The sequence below is a fragment of the Urocitellus parryii genome, chromosome 9 (assembly GCF_045843805.1).
Source record: "Urocitellus parryii isolate mUroPar1 chromosome 9, mUroPar1.hap1, whole genome shotgun sequence".
NCBI classification, from domain to species: domain Eukaryota; kingdom Metazoa; phylum Chordata; class Mammalia; order Rodentia; family Sciuridae; genus Urocitellus; species Urocitellus parryii.
This window is the reverse complement of record NC_135539.1, coordinates 7,449,440-7,472,291: the sequence shown is the minus strand read 5'-3', so window position 1 is coordinate 7,472,291 and position 22,852 is coordinate 7,449,440. Positions and strand designations below refer to the sequence as shown.

Here is a 22,852-nt window from a genome sequence, read left to right as displayed (position 1 = left end):
GATGTGTTAAGGCACCCTGGCTTGGAAGCTGCTTGGGAGAGGTGACTGGTTGGTGGCAACAGGCAGCTGCACAGAACTAACATAGCCAGCTTTATTTTGGATGGACATTTCCAGGCTCTTCTGTTGCCGTGGACAGAGTGGGTGGTTGTCATTCTGGGGATCAGGGTAGATGTAGAACACCCTAGCTCTCCTTGGCCTTGCCCATTGTTTGTGTGTGAGACTTAGGGACTCATTTGTAGAGGGAAGTGACAACTACATCTTCAGCAGTTTATCTGAGACATGTAAGCTGCACATCACCAAGTATCAATGTAAAAAGCAGGCATCCCTTATTCAGAAAGTTGCCCCTGGGGGTATGGAACATCATGTGTATAAGCCTAAGAGGCTGGGATGATCCACAGGCTCAGTGTCTGTGTTGCAGCTCAGGTTACATTGTTAGGAGTATTGTGAATGTGACATATGCAGTGAGGGTCTCAGTATATCCTGAGTTGGTTGAGATATTGGTCACAAAGCATCTAAGAAAGGGTTGAGATATGGCCTAGTGGCAGAGCACTTTCCTAGCATGTGCAAGGTCCTGGGTTCAATCCCTTGTACTGTGAAAAAACAAAAAAATCTTAAGAGATGTTTTAGCCCCCCACTTAAAGGGAGAAAGCCTAAGAAAGTGAGTGAGTGGTCTGAAAACTCTGGTGAAGGGAGTAGAGACATGGTTCACATGGGAAGGAAAGGTAACATTTGAGCTAGCTTGAGCTTGCAGGCAGAGGCTGAATCTGGGCAACTCTAGGGACAGGAGTGAATTCCCCATGGTGGTGGGAGTCAGTGAGGAGCAGACTTCAGGAAGCCGCATGGAGTTCTTCCTTAGCAGCTCCAGTGGGCAGCAGGGCAGGGGAAGGGTGTGTTGCTGAGTGGACCACCGGTGGTGGGTTCATGTGGAAGAAAGCCATGGGGCAGAGTTTCTGGGTCAGGCACAGGCCTAGGCACACCTTGTTCTTCTGGATTTGAAACTTCTGGTGATAGCCCTCTAGACTGAGCAATTCTACAAGAGTCTCCCTGTGGGTCTTGGGGAAGTCAGGACTTTTCCTAGCCTGCTTGCTGCCCTCCTTTCACCAGCCTGCAACCTGGGGCCTCTTAGAGGGACCTGCTTGAGTGTGAAGTGTCTCTGAGGCCTGGGGTACTCATAGGCTGCAGGAGATACATAGGATGTGGGCTGTTGAGGAACTGGTTCTGAATCAGGAGGCTGTTGTTCTTCTGCTTTGTCCTTTGCATGGTGCTTTGTATTAAGGGCTAGGTTCTTGAAGATCACACCATTACCACTGTCCCCTCTTTGCTGGTGGCAGCATGCAGTGGAAGCACTCTGGAAGACTGTCGCGGACCTGCTGCAGCCAGAGCGGCCACCAGAGGCTCGACACGCGGTGCTGGCTCTGCTGAAGGCCATTGTGCAGGGGCAGGTAAAGGGCAGTGCTGGACTGGCTTGTATGGGGGATTTCATCAGGCTGCCTATATTTGGGCTCCTGTCTTTGGCAGGGACACGAGGTGTGGGGTCTGGGAATTAGCAGGGGTTCTGGGGCTAGACTGTACATGTGGGCATCCCAGTGTCACCACTGATGTCTGTGAACCTCGCCAATTGAGGGAGCCACCTAAGCCTCCACTTGACATGTTGAGTGGAGATGGTGGTTATACCTTCCTTTGGATGTTCTGGGGATGAAACAGAGCAATTCAGCTGGACACAGTTATGTATACATAGGAAGCTGAGACAGGAAGATTGCAAATTGGAGGCCAGCCTCAGAAACTTGTTAAGAGACTATCTCAAAAAAAGGGGGCTGGGAATGTAGTTCAGTGGTTAAAAAAAATCCCTGGGTTCAAGATCCCTCCATTTAAAAAAAAAAGCAGTTCATGTAGACTCTTAGGAGCAGTAATTGGCACAGCCAGTGTTATTTTGCTTCTGCCCCCCAGTCCCCTGGCAAGGGCCATTCTCCCTGCTCATGGTGCTTAGCTGTGTGGTTCTTGGCTGGCCCTTGGGCATCCAGTCATCTTGCTATCTAGTGATTGCTGTCTTCCTTCGTGACTTGACTGCTCAAAGAGGCACCTCTACTCTGGCTGCACATCCTCTGAGACTGTAGTGCCTTTGTCCTTACAGTGTGAACGCACACATATCTATCCTGGACCATGAGCTGGGTGAGGGCAGAGCTGTGTTGTCCTTGCTGTGTGTTTGCAGTATCCAGAGCCTGATGCAGTAGGGAGGCGCCACACACTAGTCAGCTGCCTACCAGTGCATCTGGTTTGCTGCCTGGAGCCCACTGATGTTGCTAGCCCATCTCTTGAGGTGTTCCTGGGGAAAGGAGCACAGATCAGGCCCACAATATTGGTGTCTGCTGTATTTCTTGGCTTCTTGGTAGCTGTGTGGGAGGCCCTGGCAGAGCTCTGCTGACCTCATGGTTTTGTCTTTAGGGTGACCGTTTGGGGGTCCTCAGAGCCCTCTTCTTTAAGGTCATCAAGGATTATCCCTCCAATGAAGACCTCCATGAAAGGCTGGAAGTTTTCAAGGCCCTCACGGACAATGGGAAACACATCACCTACTTGGAAGAAGAACTGGGTGGGTGCCATACTGGTTGTAAGGGTTCTCTGGCCTTGTGATTAAATCTAACCTGGGATGAGGAGGGATCTGGGCCAGGAGGCATGCTGTAGTTCAATGGAATGGTTCCAGAGGGCTCACCTGGTTCTGAAGTCTCCAGGGGAACTTTTTGGACATGTAGACTCCTAGGCTGCACTCCAGACCTGTTGACTTGAAGGCTTTGGGAAGTGGGGGCTCAGAAGGTTTCTTTGAAGCTGGCAGGTGGTAGGCCATGTCTGTAATTAGGAGAGAGTGCTGCCAACCTGGTCTCACCCAGAGCACCAAGGTCCTGTTTCTTGTTCACTCTCAAGCCTGGCTTGGGTTTTCACCACCACTGGTTTACCTCCCACTCTCCTTGCCCACTTCCTCCTGTCACCCTGTCAGTAGAGGTTTTGGTCAGACTTTATGTCCCCATTGTGGGGAGAAGAGAACAGAGTGGGAAATTTGTTGTTCTGATGCCCAGAAATGGGCCTCAGTGGCTGGTCTGCCTCCAGAACAGGTGCTGACATGTTTCTAGGAAAAATGGCTGGCGTGTGCATGTATCTCCTTCCAGGGACACTTGGTGGGATTGGGGGATGCCCAGGTACTCACCTCCTGAACATGTGCCCTGTGATGTTTATGCCCCCTAAAGTGAGGTTGGGCACTGAGTGTTAAATACATTATCCTGCTGCTGCCTAGCTCCAAGGCAGCCTGGGAGCTGGTGAATTTGTCCATGCACAGCTGGCTTTCTGAGGCCCAAGAGAGCCTTCTTAGGTCTTGTAAGGAGGTCTGCCTGTCACTGCAAGGGGACTGATGGTGTGCTGCCCAGCAGTAATGGGATTCAAACTCATTTTCCTGAGAGGGAAATGAGGAGGAACTATGTCCTTGGCTTTTCCACAAACTACTCTCTTCCTCTTCTCTCCTAGCGGAGTTTGTCCTGCAGTGGATGGATGTTGGCTTGACCTCAGAATTCCTTCTGGTGCTTGTGAACTTGGTCAAATTTAACAGCTGTTACCTCGATGAGTATATTGCATCAATGGTTCAGTAAGCAAAGAGTTTAAATGAGGTCTGGGGTGAAGCCCAGTGGTAGGGCATTTATGTAGTATGCACAGGGCCCTGGGTTTGGTCACTAGCTCCAAGTAAAAATGAAAAGAGAAGAGCTTAGTGTCATTCTGCACTTGGTCCCACTCCTTTGGCTCCAGTCTGGCTCTGCAGGGTGAGTCAAGGGGAGGAAGCCACTGAACAAATGGAGAAGCAGGACGTCGACCTGTTTTCTCACACTGTTCCTGTGCTTTGGTTATTCTCCTTTTGTTGTTAGTTTTTCAGAACATCTTTGGTGTCCACAAGGACATGGCTTTGTCTCATTCATATGAATACTCAGCACAGGGCATGGGGCTGGCACAGAGCAAGGCATTCTAAGGGAGTATGAGCTGCTTACAAACCCAGTATCTCAGAGTGGCCAAAAAATGAAAGCAGGCATTTGGCCTTCTGGAAATGCACTCTGAACTAACTTTGGCACTTCTTCCATAGCATGATCTGTCTGCTCTGCATCCGGACTGTGTCTTCTGTGGACATAGAGGTCAGTGACTCCCTTCCCCAGGGGACTGTTCATTGCACCCTCCTTTTTGGGGGGCTAAGACTCTGGGGTCAAACCCTATGTGTCACTCTGTCTGTGTGGCTCCAGGTGGCTTGATCACTTTGAGCTGCAGTCAGGACAGTGGATGGCATCTGTCGTAGAGTCGTAGCTCAGGTCAGGGCAGGTGGTGTCGATGGCCCACAGTAACAGGAGTGCCTCCTGGATGCACACTTGCTTGCAGTATGGCTCTGAGGAGGCTTTTAGGGCAGTGGGGCAGAGTGTGGGCATTGGGGGGCACTGGTGTGACCCCTTTTCCCTCCTGTAGGTCTCCCTGCAGGTGCTGGATGCTGTGGTCTGCTATAACTGCCTGCCGGCTGAAAGCCTCCCCCTGTTCATCGTCACTCTTTGTCGTACTATCAACGTCAAGGAGCTCTGTGAGCCTTGTTGGAAGGTGGGGTTCTGAGACCATGGTCCTGGAAGATCCTTCTCAGACAAGGTCCCAGTCCCAGTACATGTCATGACAAGGCAGACCATTTTGTTTGCAGTGAATGGCACCTATTTTCAGGGTGATACAGTGGTGGCCCATTAAGAGCAGTTCAGTGGCATTTTCCAGGCAGTTGAGCTGAAGCCAGGCTTTAGGTGGTATTTCAATGGGGCTCCTACCTCTGTTTATGAGAGTAAGCTGCCTACAGAGCCCTGGCTGCTCAGGGCAAGCAGAGCGCTGGGGGCTCCCCTGTCAGGGCTGGGACACATACCTGCGAATCCCTCTGATGTATGTTTTTTCCTAGTTGATGCGTAACCTCCTGGGCACCCACCTGGGCCATAGTGCCATCTACAACATGTGCCGCATCATGGAAGACAGGCAAGTGTGGGCAGGCCTGGGCAAAGGGTGTGCTGACACTTGTGGCATAGACAAAGTTGGGGCTTTTCTGGTTCTTTTGGGTGGCTGTTCCAGGAGCTTTCACTCAAGCCAGGCACATGGTGTGTGTTCTCACATTCTCTCCTGTTGGACAAACCAGAAAGTTTGTAATTGAACTCAAAAGCCTCTGCCTCTACCTACCTGTCTCTATTGTGACTCGCTCCCTTAACCTGTTACAAGGCTACACTTGGTGTGTTAACCTGACATCTCCCTCGTCCCTACAGCCAAACATCACAGTCCTGATGCTTCTGCTCCCTTGAGGTAGTTCATGTTGAGTGCTGCCCACTGGGCTCCCACTCCCACCAGAACTCCCTTCTCATCTACTCCCTTATGTTCATTTGCTCTCTGAAGTACATTCTTCACATGGAGCTGAGAGACCTTTTTCTTTTTTTTTCCCATGGAAAACAAGGTTTATGTGTTTGGAAATAATAATGATTCAGCAAGCAGTTCTATCAGTAATGTTATAGCTGTCATTAGCCAGAGCTCAAGGAGGAAGACAGAATTTCTTGTGTCTTGTGCCCTAACATGGATCCACTTGGGTACTTGGAACTGCAGGACAGAAAATGTTCATGCATTTGGGTTTCCCTGGTTTTGGAATTTATGCACCATCTGTCAAAAAGCACTATAATGGGCGGGGGTTGTGGCTCAGCCATGGAGTGCTTGCCTAGCACGTGCGAGGCCCTGGGTTCGATCCTCAGCACCACATAAAAATAAATAAATAAAATGAAGGTATTGTGTCCAACTACAACTAAATAATAAATTTTTTTTTAAAAAAAGCACTATAGGGCTGGGGATGTGGCTCAAGCGGTAGCGCGCTCGCCTGGCATGCGTGCAGCCCGGGTTCGATCCTCAGCACCACATACGAACAAAGATGTGTCCGCCGAAAACTAAAAAATAAATATTGAAATTCTCAAAAAAAAAAAAAAAAAAAAAAAAAGCACTATAACAATTCTCTTCAAGTTGGGATTGCCGGGCGCGGGGTTGGTTCTGGGGCCTGAGAGACCTTTTTCTAATAGATTTCACTGTCACCTTTTGCCTGAGACTGCAGTGCTCCCAGAATAGCTTGTCTCCCTGTGGAGCAAGGTCCTTGTTGGCCTGGGCCTCCCCTTGTCTCCTCCCGCCTTTGCCAGTGCAGTCATCAGCTTTCTGGTTTCCCTGAGTAGCTTTTGCTCTATAGTACTTTGCTTTGCATGTGTGTGATTCTTTGGTCTCTGTCTCCCACTGGACTGTGGGTGTCATGAGCTTCTTTCACCATGTGTCCCTGTGCATGACATGACCTATGGCCCATGGTGTGATCAGCAGTACTTGGCTGTTAAAGGAGTCATCAAAGAGTTATAGTTGCTGCTGGCCTGTGTTCCCTGCCCATTTTCTGGCCCTTCCCCAGCTGAAGGGCAAGGATGGCTAGGGGCCTTGCCAGAGCCCAGGTCCCCCCAGGCCTCCCACCAGGCAGGGACCCTGCTCACATCTGTGTTTCTGGGGAATGCTTTCAGAGCCTATATGGAAGATGCCCCACTGCTGCGAGGAGCTGTGTTCTTTGTAGGCATGGCTCTCTGGGGAGCCCACCGACTCTATTCTCTCAAGAACTCCCCAACATCTGTGTTGCCATCTTTTTATGAGGTAATGGGGTTTCTGTGCTACAGTGAGCTGGCAAGAGTGGGCACACTCCTGTCAGGCCTACCCACGTGTCTGGCTGGGGCTGGGGAGAGGGATACATCCAGTTACTTGCTTTTCAGCTGGGTATGAAATTTAGGGCAGTTCAAAGGTTTTGATCTCAAGCAAACATTCTCTCTGATGAATTTCATCTCCTGTAAATTAATACTGGAACTGATCAGTGTTGCCCCTAGGATAGCAATCCTCTTGCCAGTGACAGTTCTGTTTTGTCAAGGTGGTAATATTAACTTCTCTCTGGGTGATGCTGTCGACATAGTCATTCACAGCACTTCCTGTGTGTGTTAGCTTTTATTTCTCATGGCTCCCTGGTGAACTGGAGCAATTACATGATCCAAATATCATAGTGCAGTGTTGCTCTGCATCATAGCCAGGTGCAGCCTGTAATCCCAGCCACTTGGGAAGCAGAGGTAGAAGTCTTGCAAGTTTGAAGCCAGCCTGGCAACTTAGCCAGAGCCTGTCTCAAATAAGCTGCATCTCCTCTGGTTACACAGAATTTCCTGATCTCATATCTGCAGGCTTTCTGCTTTGTCTGCTTCTGTTGGTGGCAACAGTGCAGGGTATGTTCTTTCCTCATCATTTGCACTGGGACTGAGGTAGTAGCTCTCAGTTTCTGTCATGCCAGTACACCAGGACCCAGAATTCAAAGTTACTGTCCAAATCAGGCTCTTTGGAGGCAGGGGCTTCAGGGCCCTGTTTGGATCCCAGCTGTATTGTAGCAGTATTAGCAAAACAAATGTCCTTTTGGGATCCTCACTTGCTGCTCTGATTGTGACTGCATGGTGAGACACCCAGGTGTCTTAGACTCAGCTCCAAGGATGACATAGGTCAGTGCTTCCCATGCAATGAGAAGCAGCTGACCTTGCATGCTTCCCCGGCCCCATATTCCAGGCCATGACCTGTCCCAATGAGGTGGTGTCCTATGAGATCGTGCTGTCCATAACCAGGCTTATCAAGAAGTACAGAAAGGAGCTCCAGGCTGTGACGTGGGACATCCTGCTGAACATCATCGAGCGGCTGCTTCAGCAGCTCCAGGTAAGACACGAGTGAAGCTAAGGGCCAAAGAGGACTAAGACCCTAGAGGGGCAGGCTTGTCACCCAGAGGATGATGTCCTATGTGTTTGGCCCCTCTCTGGAGTCTCAGAGCCTGCTTTGGTTGTGTATGCTGGTGGTTTCAACCTGTCTTTCAGTGAAGTGAGGTCTTGTTTTTCCAGATTTGTTCTGCCTTTCTGGCCCCAGACAGAAATGTGCAGCGGGTGGGCTAGTGGTGCTGACTAAGAAGGCAGCTTGTTTCTATGGCCTGAGTGGGCTGAAGGTGGGTTTCAGAGGTTCTGGATGTTGGCCATTCCTGTGGTATGAATTTGAAGGATAGCATTAGTAAGCATGCTGACTTTGGTGCTAAGGAGCACAGCAGGGCCACACGAGTGCTGCTGCATACAGGGTCCATGGGAGATGAGGCCAGCAACTAGGATGGGCCTTCTCCCAGGCCTGGAGCAGTGGAAGGCAGGGATGGGGCTTGGCTGGGCCTGAGTTGAGTCTCAGTCGAGTCTTTGCTGGTGAATCACTGCCAGGTGGCATTTCAGCCTGGGGTGGTGCACAGAGGACACATCCCTTGGGGCTTCAGGCAGAACTGGAGCCAGCCTGGTATATACTTATAATCCCAGAGACTTGGGAGGATGAGGCAGGAGGATTGCAAATTCAAGATCAGCCTCAGCAACTTAGCAAGATCCTGTCTTAAAAATAAGGGTTGAATTGCCTGGGTCTGTGGCTCAGTGATAGAGCACTTGCTTAGTATGTATGATTCTCTGTACAGCATATAAATAAATAAATATCCATCGATAACTAAAAAATATTTAAAAAAATAAGAGTTGAGTATTAACTATTTTGGGCTGGGGATGTGGCTCAAGTGGTAGCGCGCTTGCCTGGCATGCATGCGGCCCTGGGTTTGATCCTCAGCATCACCTACGAATAAAGATGTTGTGTCCACCGAAAACTAAAAAATAAATATTAAAAAAAAAATTCTCTCTCTCTCTCTCTTAAAAAAAAAAAAAGAGTTGAGGATGTAGCTCAGTGGTAAGTGCCTCTGAGTTCAGTGTTCAGTCTTCAGCACATGCACAAAAAAGAAGGTGCTAGAGCCTGGGAGAGGTGTAAGTTTTTGAAGTTGTAGCTGCTCTCCCCTCCTGCCTGCTCTTCTCCTAGGCCGGGCTGTGTGAGCCCAGCCAGGATTCCCCTGGGGGTAGGGAATAGGCAGGAGCAGTGGCTGACCATGTCCCAGTGAGGTTGGGAGGGTCTGGATGTAGCTCTTCTGGAGCTGAGGACTCCAAGGGCACGTCCTGAGGGCAGCAGAAGTCAGTCTGTGATGGTACTTTAATACTGCAGAGCTTGGAGAGCCCAGAGCTCAGAACCATCGTCCATGACCTGCTGACCACTGTGGAGGAGCTGTGTGACCAGAATGAGTTCCATGGCTCACAGGAGAGATACTTCCAGCTGGTGGAGAGCTGTGCAGACCAGAGGCCCGTAAGACACCCCCTTGGGGCCTACAGGGGTTCAGGCAAGAGTGCTGTCGGGCAGGGGCCCCTGTGGGTACCTAGCTGGAGATGTCACACTGAATTTCCTGAGTTTGAAGGGCTTCTGCTTTCCTGGGATCTGTGCCCGAGCAAGGAACCTGCCCGGTGTCAAAAAGTGGAGCAAGCATAGGCCTGTTAAAGATCTCAGTGTTCAACTGGCCATTAGTTTCCCCCATCTGTGTGGAGGATGGTTGCTCCCAGGAGGCAGTCGTTTTGCCAGAACAGCTTGTTGTCAGGTTTTTTTTTTTTTCCTTTTTAAAAAGTTTTTTATTTTATTTTTTAGTCAACATTTATAAGCATCATTTATACAGGAGCAAACCATACACTGTGGAAAACTTTTGCAATACACAATTTGCAATACACGTACTCGTTTATAAAACATACAAAGGCTGGAAAACTCAACAATCAGTAAATAATGCAATTAAAAATTAACAAAACACATAAACAGGTATTTCATTGAAGAGAATAATCATATGGCAAGTAAGTATGAAAAAATATCCAGTATTATTGTTAGAGAATTTCACATTAAAACCATAATATGGTATATTTTGAATTTCACATTAAAACCATAATATGGTATATTTAAGAGTTTGTCTATGGTTCCCTTCTCTCCCCCTTTCTCTGTATATATACACACACACATACCTATAAATGCTTATGTATGTGTGTTATATATTTTTAAAATATTTTTTTAGTAATAGATGAACACAATCTTTTTATTTTTATGCGGTGCTGAGGATCGAACCCAGTGCCTCACATATGTGAGGCAGGCGCTCTACCACTGAGCCCCAGACTCAGCACTGCTTATGTTATTTTTTTATTTGCAAAATTAAAAGTGTTAACAAACAATGAAATAAATCAGTTGCTGTGTACCATATGCTAAATGAGAGAATGAACATTTGCAACAAAAGCATTTCACGTCAGAGTCTGACAGGACTATTCAACCCTTTTTCCAAAATACTACATCATCAAACCTATCATTTACTGTTGCCAGGTCTTTCTGTGGGTTTTGACAGGGGTTTCCTGCTACCAGGAGGTTTTTGTCCTGTGGGGTTCCCTCACCTGGTCTGTGAGTGGCTGATCTTTCCTGAACTGACTTGGTTCTTCTGGACCAGCAGCCTGGTGGCAGGCTGATAGATCCTTTGTAGGGCAGAGTGGCTCTTTGACACTGGCTTTGTCTTCTTTTGACAGGAGTCCTCCCTCTTAAACCTGATATCCTATCGAGCTCAGTCCATCCACCCAGCAAAGGATGGCTGGATCCAGAATCTGCAGCTGCTGATGGAGAGGTTCTTCAGGTAGTAGCGTCTCCGTGGCCCTTCCTGGGGCCTGACTCTGTCACTGTTCCTGGGCCTGCAGGGGCTGGGGTCTTAGACCCCTGGGAGGTCAGAGCTTTCCTTTCTGGTTCTTGAAAGCAGTGGTTCTCGATGAGTGGAAAAGGTTGGTTTCACAGGGTCCTCTAGTGAGGCCTCCATGTGGTGGTCTAGAGAGATGTCCTCCTGGAAGGCAGAACCCTCTTTGTCCCTTTCCTGGGTCTCGTTCTGGATGTTATTGAACCTGGGGCTTGTAGAGAGAGTCCAAAGCTGGGTCTGCATGCCCAACTTGAAGGGATGGGCCTAGTGCTCTTGGCCAGTCCCCAAGCCCTTTCTCCTTCCGCAGGAACGAGCCCCGCAGTGCTGTACGCATCAAGGTGCTGGATGTGCTGTCCTTTGTGCTGCTTATCAACAGGCAGTTCTATGAGGTGTGTGGAGGCTGCAGTCTGAGACCTGGGGGCCTCTGAGACTGGCCCCAAGGTCTCCTGGGACTTCCTGGCCTCTGGTCCCCTCTGTGGCAGGCTTTCAGCTGCTGTTGCTCCCTAGTTCTGGCATTCGTTCATTCACCTGTGGGCCCCAGCCAGGCCTGTGCTGAGTCCAGAGCCTGTGGAGTGGCTGGAGAGCGCAGGCCTTGAGGGGGTTTCCTGTCTGGATATCACTCAGATCTCAGAAGCCTTCAAAGAGTTCTGGTCTGAGTTCAGAACTCTCGTGTGGAATGTTTTCCTTTTTTTTTTTAAACATTTTATTTCTTAGTTTTCGGCAGACACAACATCTTTGTTTGTATGTGGTGCTGAGGATCGAACCCGGGCTGTGCGCATGCTAGACCGGCGCGCTACCGCTTGAGCCACATCCCCAGCCCTTCCTTTTGTTTTTGTATTCACTTCCACCACTCATCTCTCAGCCTGCTTGCCAGTCTGTTCTGAACCCTTCTGGGGCTCTCCTTTTGTGCCTGCCCTCCATTCAATCTTATTGAGATTGGTGGTGGCACCCTACCTGGAACATCACCACATGCCAGCGTGTGCTTTCTTGCAGATGCGCTCCAGGCTGAGGCCGCCCTCCCTCTATGTGGCTCACATGGTCTTCCCCGGCCTGCCTATTCTCCCTTATCCACCTTTCTTTGCCCTGGACTGCCCCTGCTATCTCTCTGCCTTGTAGCCCCACCTGCCCCTGAAGCAGAGCTCCATGTCCCCTCTTCCAGGAAGCGTCTTTGGGTTCTCAAGTCCCTCTTAGCAGAATCGTTTTGTATTGGGAACCCAGGGGGTACCTAACCACTGAACCACATCCCTAGCCCTTTTTATTTTTTATTTTGAGACAATTCTCTTAAGTTGCTGAGGGCCTTGCTAAGGTGCTAAGGGCCTCGCTAAGGTGCTAAGTGCCTCGCTAAGGTGCTTAGAGGTTGGTTTTGAATTTGTGATCCCCCCACCTCAGCCTCCTGAGCCTCTGGGAATATAGATGTGCACCACCTCCAGTAGCATTTTTTACCTGTATTTCTGAAGGCTCTTGTCACACTGCCCCCACTACAGTAGCAGGGTTTCCCTACTCACAACTTATATGTGGCCTTCCACAAAGGACATATTTTTTTGTGTGTGAGGATTGAACCCAGTGCCTCATGCATGCTAAAGGAGGTATCCTGACATAGAATGACAAGAGGCAAGCAGGGACATTGCCTTGGCTCCACTGCATGGGAGCCCGTGCCTCAACTCTACCTGTGCTGAGCTGTTGTACAAGAGTCAGTACTCTGAGCTGAGGGGCTGGGCAGTCCCCTGGGAGAGGAATCTGGAGGCCCTGATGACATCCCAGTGAGCTCTGCTGCAATGCCTTGGAATGCACAGCACTTATGCTGCAGTACCTTGGAATGCACTGCTTGCAGGGCCAGAGGTTCACTTGTTCCCTCTGTGCCTGGTGTAGGAGGAGCTGATTAACTCGGTGGTCATCTCCCAACTTTCCCACATCCCTGAGGATAAAGATCACCAAGTCCGAAAGCTGGCTACCCAATTGCTGGTGGACCTGGCGGAAGGCTGCCACACCCACCACTTCAACAGCCTGCTGGATATCATCGAAAAAGTGAGAGCTGCTTGGGGTCCTGGACTAGGTGCCAGGGGTACCCCTTTATTGCAAATCCCTGTAGGCAGAGGCATCCCCTGGACCCTTTCTCCTATGCATTGTGATTGGTGGCCATCTCTTGCAGGCAGGGTGTTCCTCACAGCACACATGGGTGGTATCAGCAGGTCATACTGTGCTGCTTACTGCTTGGCAGGTCTCCTGCCCAGGGCCATGGATAGGGCTGCCTTGTGGCTTCCGGGGAGCCGGGCTGGGTAAATGAGGTCTCACGCAGAGCCCAAGAGCAGGGGATGGGACTGTGGTCTTTCCTATTAGTTTGGAAGTGCCTTATGATCTGAGTGGTAACCTCGGTTGTATAGAGTGCATCTGTCCTGAGAAGTTGTTCATGGTAGAAAGTGCTGGATCTGATGGCGACTGCTTCAGGGAGCCATGAGCTGGGACTCACAGTCCTCATCTCTCTAAAGGTGATGGCCCGCCCCCTTTCCCTGCCTCCTGAGCTGGAAGAAAGGGATGTGGCTGCCTACTCGGCCTCCCTGGAGGATGTGAAGACTGCAGTCCTGGGGCTTCTGGTCATTCTTCAGGTGGGTGCTCTGCTAGTGGCCTCTTCTAGGAGAGTGTCACAATCAGCTCTTATCCATTATAGTTGGAGGCTGTTCTTCAGAGGTGTGTTTCCCAGGAGATCTGACCTCCCAGGGTCACAGAAGTATGGTGGTTACAGCAGGCATAAGGTCCTGACTGGACAAGAGGCTGCAGGGGTGAGGTAGGGATGAGTTCTGTGTTGTTTGTACCGTGTACTATCTAGTCTGTGTGGAACTGCCAGAGTCTAGGCAGAACCACCTCCTGTCCTTGTCCAAATGCTTGCCCTTGTTCCTGCCACAGCAGCTGAAAAGAAACCAGCTGTTTTGATTGGCAGGATTGATTTCTTTTTTTTTTTTTTTTAATATTTATTTTTTAGTTTTCGGCAAACTCAGCATCTTTGTTTTTTTTTTTTTTTTTTTTTTTTTTTTTTTTAAAGAGAGAGTGAGAGAGGAGAGAAAGAGAGAGAGAGAATTTTTAATATTTTATTTTTTAGTTCTCGGCAGACACAACATCTTTGTTGGTATGTGGTGCTGAGGATCGAACCCGGGCCGCACGCATGCCAGGCAAGCACGCTACCGCTTGAGCCACATCCCCAGCCCGGCAGGATTGATTTCTTGGGAGTGATTTTCAAGTCCCTACAATGTTACTTCTACATGGTGTAGAACTTGTTTATAGGGAGTAGTTGAATGGTTTTTCCCATATCCACAGAACTGGGCAGTCATCATCACAATTTTAGAGTGTGTCCTTCACCTTTGAAGAAACCCCATCCCTATTACCTGTTAGTTGCCATTCTTCCTATAGCCCTCAGAAAGCTCCCACTTTCTGTCTCCCATGGATTTGCCTGTTCTGTGCATTTCGCATAAGTGGATCTGTTTCTTTGTGGCCGTCCTAGTAGTGTGAAGTGATTTCTCACTATGGTTTTATTTTTCCCTGAAAGCTAATGACATTTATCATCTTTTTTTGTATGGTTATTGGCTAGTTTCTTTTTTAGAGAAATGTTTGTTGTGAGCCTTTTTTTTTTTTTTTTTTTTTTTTTTTTTGGTGCTGGAGATTGAATCCAGGCCCTTGGGCATGCAAGGCAAGCACACTACCAACTGAGCTGTATCCCCAGCTCCTCTTTGCCCTTTTTTTTTTTTTTTTAAGAGAGAGTGAGAGAGGAGAGAGAGAGAGAGAGAGAGAGAGAGAGAGAGAGAGAGAGAGAGAGAGAATTTTATTTATTTTTTTAGTTCTCGGCGGACACAACATCTTTGTTGGTATGTGGTGCTGAGGATCGAACCCGGGCCGCACACATGCCAGGCGAGCGCGCTACCGCTTGAGCCACATCCCCAGCCCCTCTTTTTTTTTTTAACCTTTATTTCACTTTTTTATTTTTATGTGGTGCTGAGGATCGAACCCAAGGTCCCGCATGAGCAAGGCGAGTGCCCTACCACTGAGCCACAACCCCAGCCCTGTCCATTTTTTAACAGTGCCATTTGTCTTCCTAGGACTGACACGTGAGAGTTCTATGCTTTCTGGGTGCAGGTGCCACATTAGGCAGATCACCTTCTGATTTCCTCATGCCACTACTGTCCTTGGGCATGGTGCTCAGGTGCTCCTGCACCCCTCAGGCTCCTGAGCATCTCTGGGGCCATGGCCTCTCATGTCTCTACACATCTCTCATCCCCACATGTCCCCTGCCATACCCTCATGTCCCCTCACCCCATATATCCTCTCATTTCCCTACATATCCCCCCTTGTCCTTACATATTACCTCAGGTTCCCCAAATGTCCCCAGACTGCCATTGCATGGGTAGGACAGCTCTCAGGCTTTTCTGGCTACTGCACCTTGATTAGTGATTTTCAAGTCCCTACAATGTCACTAGTATCTTTGCCAGTGTCATTATTGCATAAGGTACAATATTTGAATCTGTTAGCTGAAAATTTTCTAGTTCATAAGGTGCTGGCAGTCAGTTAGGTTCCTGCAGTGCTTGGTGTAGTGGACTTTTATTTTCTGGCATGCAACTTTAAAGCAGTGTCTGGTATCATCTAGTTAGCTCCTCTTAGGATCTCATCCATGTGGGCCCATGGTATGTGCTGCCTGACCTATTGGGAAGGGGACTGATGGCCTCATGGCCTGGATGAGCTGGAAGCCTCTGACCTGCAGAGGGAAGGCAAAGTGTTCCCTTGCCCTCCCTTGGGAACCTGCCCTAAGGCCCAACAGCTGGCTTCAGGCCTGAGCTTTTTCCTGGTTGAGGCAAACTGCCAGACTGTTTTTATTTCTTTCTTTTCTTTTTTTTTTTTTTATATTTATTTTTCAGTTGTAGTTAGACACAATACCTTTATTTTATTTATTTTCTTATGTGGTGCTGAGGGTCGTACCCAGGGCCTCGCACATGCTAGGTGAGCACTCTACCGCTAAGCCACAACCCCAGCCCTGTTTTCATTTCTTTTTAAAAAATAATTAAAAACCTCAGTGAAGGGAGACTCCACCTTCTACCCAAAGGGCTTGGCTGAGACCCCATGTCCCTCCTGGCATGGCTCTGGTGTTTTTGTATCAGTTGTTCGAAGTGGGGACAAGTCTTTATGTGTTCTGTGGGAAGGAGCTGTGGAATGTGAGTCATCTTTTAAAGAACTACAGTGATAGGGCTAGGGATAGAGCCCAGCTGATAGAACTCTCAGCTGGTAGAGTGCTTGCCTCCCAAGCACAGGATCCTGGGTTCAATGCCTAGCAACACACACACACACACACACACACACACACACACACAGAGAACTGCAGTGATGGTTTCCAGGCAACTGCTGCTTACCTCTAAGGCTCAGAGATCACAAAGGCCCCTTAGGTGCTTGTGGACCTGCAGCCTGTGGCCCAGCCTTGCCACCCCATGCTGCTGGCAGCACTGAGAGCTCTTGCCCTGGCCTCTCCTGTCACCTGTCAGGGAGGGCTCAGGGTCTCAGTTGCTTATGTTCCTGTGGGATGATGGGCCCAGCACTTAGGGATAGTCCTGCAGCACATACGCCTCTCATGGGTCTACCTTCATTAGTCTGGCTTTACCTTGCAATGTCTGAATTCTCTCTTTGACACACAGGGAAGGGGTTTAGTCGAAGCTGCATGGTATCCTATTGGACAGGTTTTCCTAAATTACCAACCAGTTCTCTGCTGATGACACAGACGTGGATGTATGGAGAGATGACCTCTCGTATGGTGGTGGTGGTGGTGAGGGGCATGCTTGGAAAGCATGGCAGATGCTGCCTTCAGCCTGCAGAGAGGTCATCTACCTCACTGGGGTGCATCTTCCTGGCATGCTCTTACCCTTGTGGTGATTGGTGCCTTCTCTCCACAGACCAAGCTGTATACCTTGCCTGCCAGCCATGCCATGCGTGTGTATGAGACGCTTGTCAGCCACATCCAGCTCCACTACAAGCATGGCTACTCCCTGCCCATTGCCAGTAGCATCCGGCTACAGGTACAGCCAGGCTGGTGTGGGTGATTGATTAACCAGAGGTCCAGAAAGCTGACTCAGTCTCAGCAAATATGGTGCCTGTGGGCTGGAGAGATGGTAGGTGGCCCCAAGAGGGGCCCTCTGCAGGCTCTTCTCATCTTGGCACCCACCTGTGGCCACAGCCTCCCCATGATTCTCTGTCCTTTCTTTGTAGTGCCTGTGTTTCTGTGGTTTATCACTCTGAATCAGGTGGTACCCTGGGAGGAGGGCAGAGAAAAGGAAGCACCCTAACTTCCTGGGTTGCATGTGGCCCTGATGCTCCTGGGGCTACAAGATCTGTCAGTGGCCTGCAATATATGGCATGGGCTGGACAGAGGGAGGTTCAGGAGAGGGCTGGGCTAGTCGAGCTGCTCTGACCTCGCTCTCTGGATGTCATACCAGGATGAACGGAGGTCACTGAGATGGAAGCCCTGACCCATCCAAGAGCATCTGCTGGAGAGGGTGGCCCCATGTTGTTTTATGGGGGAAGCAACAGGACCCTAAGCAGAATTTATGGCATTTGGGGATGCAGGTCACTACCCCAGGTGGCCCCATCTGCTGTGGGGATATCTGCTCCAGGGGCTCTAACAAGAGTTCAGGCTCAGGGTCCATGTGTTGCCCGGTCAGAGGGAGGCATGTCTGCCCTGGCACTGGACTTCTGGCTGAGGCAGAGGCGTGGTTCACTCCTTGGCAGGCCTTCGACTTCCTGCTGCTACTGCGGGCTGATTCGCTGCACCGCCTCGGGTTGCCCAGCAAGGATGGGATCGTGCGGTTCAGCCCCTACTGCCTCTGTGACTGCGCGTATGTGCCCATGTGCTGGAGGGTGTCAGGATCATTGGGTTGGAGGGGAGCTTGTGCTGTCTGTCAAGAATGGGTGTGTGTCTGAGGGACCATCCCAGAAGGTTGTAGCGGTGGGTTGGGTCGGGGGGACTGTCTGTTCTAACCTGTATGGCAGGGTATGACCTCAGTTGCTTGTCCCAATTGCTTGTGCAGGGAGCCAGAGTGGGGCTCTGAGAAGAAGGCCAGCGGCCCCCTTTCACCTCCCACTGGGCCATCTGGCACTGTCCCCTCTGGCCCTACCGTGCGGCTTGGCCACCTGCCCTACTCCCTGCTCTTCCGTGTCCTGCTGCAGTGTTTGAAGCAGGTGAGAGGGGCCCAGCTTCAAGCTCTGTTGGTTCAACTGAGCTGTTAGAGGAATTGCTCTGAGGGCTCCAGATTCTTGGAGTCAACACACTTACCCCTGCATTAGAGACCTTGGGAGCTTTGCATGTGTCCAGGTTTCGGATGTGTAGGCACAGCACTGTAACTGTAGACCTGCATGCTCCTCACAGGGAGGAGAGTGCAGTTGGGTCGGGGAGCATTTGCCTGGCAGGGTGAGGCCAGTCTTGAAAGGTGAGGAAGGTTCCAGTGGCATGAGTAAGCAGGGCTTGGAAGCAGGTAGGTGTGGTTCTGGGTAGCAGGTTGTGCTGGACCAAGATGCAGAGATGGGATGTCAAAAGGCTAGTAAGGGGATGGACAGTAGGGTATAGATTGGCAGGGGCTTGAGAGAGGGATGGACCTAGGGTGTAGGTGTTGGCAGTGAGATCCTATAAGAGACTTCCCAAGAGTTTTCAGCATTCTGCCTTGGACTTGGCCCTGGGTAGTGGCTGCTCCCTCAAGGAGGTTAGGCTAGAGGCTGCAGCTTATGTCCTCCTGTTGCCCTGGCATTGGGTTGATGCTGGTTGTGTGCCAGGGATCATGGCCTGTGGACTTGCTGCTTTCCCAGTCAGCTGTCATCGTAGTTTCTCTTCTGCCACATCTTCATTGTTAGGGAAGTTCAGCTGGTGCTCAGGGTGCGCACTCTTGAGGCCCTGGGTACAGTGCTGTAGGCAAGTGGTACCTGGGCCATGTTGGGCAGATGTGGGGAGAATAGAGCAGAGATGTGGAAGTCCTGAGGTTGGCTAAGGAGGGAGGAGCTGCTGGCTCCCTGCTGGGCTCTGCTTACCTGGTTTCTGGAGGGTCTCAGCCACTACAGAGCAGGCTGACAGCCACTGGGGTCTCAGGGGCAGAGGCCAAGGCTTGCCAAGTCCCTGTGTGCTGAGAGAGTGTACTGTCCCAGCTGCAAGTAGCCTCAAGCTCTGACCTTTCATCTTCTGTCTCCAGTGTCCATAAAGCCCTACCCTCTCCCTGACCCTGCCTCTCCCTCTAGGAGACTGACTGGAAGGTGTTGAAGCTAGTCCTCAGCAAGCTGCCTGAGTCGCTGCGCTACAAGGTCCTCATCTTCACCTCCCCATGCAGTGTCGACCAACTGTCATCTGCCCTCTGCTCCATGGTAATCCCACCCATCAGGCCCTGTGCTGACCCCTCCTACGTCATACACAGTGGACCTGGTATCGCGGGGTGGGGGCCACAGTCCAGTCTCCTTCACAGGACAGCAAGCCTCTGGCAGGAGTTCATGCCATCCACAGCCTGCCAGGCAGACCTTGGTCTCCTCAGGCCTGGGGCCCTTGTGTGCAGTGCACACTATGCCTGGGGCCTGTGGGACTGTGGGAGTGCAGGGGACCCGTTCTACTCCCAGTTCATGGGGTATTAGAGGTCCCTGGTTAAGGGCATGTTTCTGAGTATTTGTCCCTTCTCTCCTCTTCCCGTGACTTTTGGGTCAGCCTCTGCCTCTCTCATGTCACAAGCAGGTCCTTACCTGCTTCTCTGAAAAGGCAGACCCCTGCCAAGAAGGAAAGCAACTATTGGCCCAGGCTCTGCTGGGCTCCCCAGCACCCTCTGCCCCACCAGGAGATCTGGCCACTGGGCAGGGGGTTCATGGTAGGTTGTCTTGGTCATTAGCTCTCAGGTCCAAAGACCCTCGAGCGGCTCCGAGGCACCCCCGAAGGCTTCTCCAGAACCGACCTCCACTTGGCCGTGGTCCCGGTGCTGACAGCTCTGGTGTCTTATCACAGCTACTTAGACAAAGCCAAGCAGGTGAGGGATGGTGGGGGAGGAGCACGATGGTGTCTGGGACTTGAGATCCTGTCCTGAGCCAAAGAGACACACTGCCTCCTTAATGGACTGGCTGTTAGGCCAGAGCCAGGTGAGCTGGCTTTGTTTCCCACTTTGGCCATTTGTCCCTGTCTGCTGGCCAACCTGAAACTACAGGTGTCTGAATCCCTGGCGTTTCTGAACTCTCTGGGGGGGGTCTGGGCTTTAATGTGGCCCTTGGGTATGCTTGTCTGGCCTCCTCTCCCCAGTAGCCTCTCTCCCTTCCAGAAGCATTCCCTGGCCTGTCCCTGCTGTGACTTTGGGAAGGGTGACTAGGCCTGTTTTGAATAGTAGGAAGGGCCAGCTGGGGCCCAGAGCTTCAGCTCCCTCTGCACCTACAGTCAGTGCAGAAAGCACACACAGCGCTCTTCTGGCCTGTGCTGCTGCCATCACCCACTGTCTCAGGAAATGGAAGCACTGGAGATGTCAAGAGCCCACTCAAGGTCCTTGCACCTTCACCTCAGGCTCAGGCCTGCCTCCCCAGACCCCAGTTTTTTCCTGTGATGCTATTGGGAGCTCGCGCTGCATTCTCCTTTCCACAGGCTGAGCTTGGCAGACCTGTCCCAGGGTGTGCTCTGCCCCTCCTGTGTGGCTGGCCTGCCATTCTGGCATTACCCCAGAAGGTAGCTGGTAGCCTCACTGCGTCAAGCAGCACCTCCCCTTGGCAGCATGGCCAGCCTGTCAGGGGGACCAAAACCTAAGGGGCTTTGGGCATAGCATGTCCTGGTTTCAGGATGGGCTGGGGAGCCAGATCCTGCTGGACAGTGGAGTGGGGTCAGGAAGGACCTGATTGGAGCAGCCCACTTGTGCAGGCTGCCTGGGTCTGCTCGGCTGGTGGCTGGCTCTGCCACAGTCATTTGGGGACCATATTGAGTTTTGCCCCCAACCCCTTTGGAGCCTCCCAGAACTGGCCAAAGAGATGAGGCCTGGGAATGGACAGGATGGACAGCCCTCCATCCCTGTGGGCAGGGCCTGAGGCGTCTTGCTTCCCGTAGCGTGAGATGGTTTACTGCCTGGAGCAAGGCCTCATCTACCGCTGTGCCAGCCAGTGTGTGGTGGCCCTAGCCATCTGCAGCGTGGAGATGCCCGACATCATCATCAAGGCGCTGCCTGTCCTGGTGGTGAAGCTGACACACATCTCTGCCACGGCCAGCATGGCTGTGCCGCTCCTGGAGTTCCTGTCCAGTGAGTATGTGCGGCCCCAGCTGTGAACCCATGTGCTCAGTGCACATGTGGGCAAGCATGCAGGGTGGACCCTCGGTTTGGGTTGTGCCTACTGTAGTGCCTGGTGCTGACCCCTCCCAGTCCCTGTCCCCCTGTGCACAGGCTGGCCTGCCTTGGGAACCTGGCCATGGCACATCCTGCCAGCTGCCTAAGTGGCCTTGGAGAGGCTGTTTCTTTCCTCCCTTGACATCACTGGAAAAATCTCCCCAACAGGAGATTCCCTTGACAGCCTCTGTCTGTCAGGGTACATACCACAACTGGGTGTTGCCACATCACCCCACTTTGTCCACTCCACTGTTAGATGGTGACTCCCTGGAGTTCAGGGTGCCTTGTCTGCCCCTTCCTGCCACCTTGTATGTATCTGGCCAATAGCAGGCCTTAGATGTTGGGGAATCAGAACAGAGTGTAGGACCAAAGAGAAGACCTCTTGGACCACACAGGGGCTTTCTTGTGTATTCTTTTTATTTTACTTTGCTTCCCTGTGAAAACATAAAGACTGTTCTTAGCTTGTGGGTCATATGGGTGCAGACTATAAGCCAGGTTTGGCCTGAGGACTGTAGTTTGCTGGGTTGAAAAGGAGAGCCCAGGCCAGCATCAGGAAGATCATGTTCAGGTGGCCCTGGCCTTCCCTGTCTTGGACCAGAATGGCTATTCTGGCTTTTAGAGATAAAGCTCAAGACCCTAGTGACACTGCCAGTGGCTGTGGTCTACCTGCAGGCTGGCCTGGGCTCCCCTCACGGTGGTCCTTGCATCGCAGCTCTGGCCAGGCTGCCCCATCTCTACAGAAACTTTGCTGCAGAGCAGTACGCAAGTGTGTTTGCCATCTCCCTGCCGTACACTAACCCCTCCAAGTAAGTGCTAGCTCCCAGGCCCTCCCGCTCCTCACCGAGGCCTTGGCTCCTCTGCTTTCACCTGGCTGCTGCCCTCAGCCACCGCAGGGAGTACCAGGGCTGACCCTTTCTTCTTGCCTCAGGTTCAACCAGTACATCGTGTGCCTGGCCCATCATGTTATTGCCATGTGGTTCATTAGGTGTCGCCTGCCCTTCCGGAAGGATTTTGTCCCTTACATCACTAAGGTCAGCCCATGGAGTAGGGGCCTGTGTCTATTAGTGCCAGGATCCACTTCATCTGTGGAAGAGCAGGGACATTGGCAGGGGAGAAGGAGGAGGGGCTCAGTCTGCTGAGCCTGGCTCACTACCCAGCCAGATATGGACAGGACAGTGGAGCTGCCACCATCTTTTGGGTCTGCAGCTTGCCCCAGGCCTCCCATAGCACCACCTCACAGCTTAAGTCTGTCCTACTCCAGGGCCTGCGCTCTAACGTCCTCCTGTCTTTTGATGACACCCCCGAGAAGGACAGTTTCAGAGCACGGAGCACCAGTCTCAACGAGAGGCCCAAAAGGTTTGGGTGTGCTATGGGTGTGCCTGGTGTTGGTGTTGGACGGGGTGGGATCCCTGTGACCACTGCGGTGTATTTAGCTGGGGCTGGCCAGCTGCTTCTAGGCCAGTAAGTGGGTGTAGGAGCTGGGGTTTGAAGGTGTGCCACCATATAGGGTCTGCTGGGGCAAGATGCCCAGGATTTGAGAGATTAGGCAGGGCCTACAAGGACCATTAATGCCTTACACTCACCAGGCTGGCCTCCTATGGCCTTTGGCGTTTTAGATCCTGGGGGTTGGCATCTTGGCCTGCCTAGGTCACAAGTATGGTTGGATTTGCTGGGTTGGGGATTGGGGTGCTGGCTGTAGGTGTCCAGATTTGGGTCTCACTTCACCAGAGAAGCCCAGGGTCATGTCAGGGCAGCTGTGACTCAGCCTGGGCAGGGGAACCCTGTACACCCCCTGCTCAGCCCTGTGGCCTCTGGTTAACCCAGCCTGCAGCCAGGGCTGCCCTCTTCC

General features: G+C 51.4%; 1 protein-coding gene across 12 annotated transcripts in view; it reads left to right on the top strand.

Moving 5' to 3' along the window:
• Tsc2 (TSC complex subunit 2) overlaps window positions 1–22,852 on the top strand; it is a 35,711-nt gene that overhangs the window by 2,503 nt on the left and 10,356 nt on the right. For 8 of the 12 annotated variants that reach the window (XM_077802597.1, XM_077802595.1, XM_077802596.1 and 5 more), the window contains exons 4-25: window positions 1,332–1,442; window positions 2,443–2,587; window positions 3,511–3,628; window positions 4,115–4,163; window positions 4,486–4,611; window positions 4,949–5,022; window positions 6,570–6,696; window positions 7,639–7,782; window positions 9,127–9,264; window positions 10,506–10,609; window positions 10,971–11,052; window positions 12,533–12,688; window positions 13,150–13,266; window positions 16,585–16,707; window positions 17,417–17,523; window positions 17,716–17,866; window positions 18,911–19,033; window positions 19,543–19,677; window positions 20,730–20,919; window positions 21,716–21,809; window positions 21,932–22,034; window positions 22,265–22,359. In XM_077802597.1, coding sequence (XP_077658723.1) covers window positions 1,332–1,442; window positions 2,443–2,587; window positions 3,511–3,628; window positions 4,115–4,163; window positions 4,486–4,611; window positions 4,949–5,022; window positions 6,570–6,696; window positions 7,639–7,782; window positions 9,127–9,264; window positions 10,506–10,609; window positions 10,971–11,052; window positions 12,533–12,688; window positions 13,150–13,266; window positions 16,585–16,707; window positions 17,417–17,523; window positions 17,716–17,866; window positions 18,911–19,033; window positions 19,543–19,677; window positions 20,730–20,919; window positions 21,716–21,809; window positions 21,932–22,034; window positions 22,265–22,359 — 2,612 coding nt within the window. Of the gene's footprint in view, window positions 1–1,331; window positions 1,443–2,442; window positions 2,588–3,510; window positions 3,629–4,114; window positions 4,164–4,485; window positions 4,612–4,948; window positions 5,023–6,569; window positions 6,697–7,638; window positions 7,783–9,126; window positions 9,265–10,505; window positions 10,610–10,970; window positions 11,053–12,532; window positions 12,689–13,149; window positions 13,267–16,584; window positions 16,708–17,416; window positions 17,524–17,715; window positions 17,867–18,910; window positions 19,034–19,542; window positions 19,678–20,729; window positions 20,920–21,715; window positions 21,810–21,931; window positions 22,035–22,264; window positions 22,366–22,852 lie in introns of all 12 variants that reach the window. The other 4 variants (XM_077802588.1, XM_077802591.1, XM_077802587.1 and 1 more) reach the window with 2 other exon arrangements.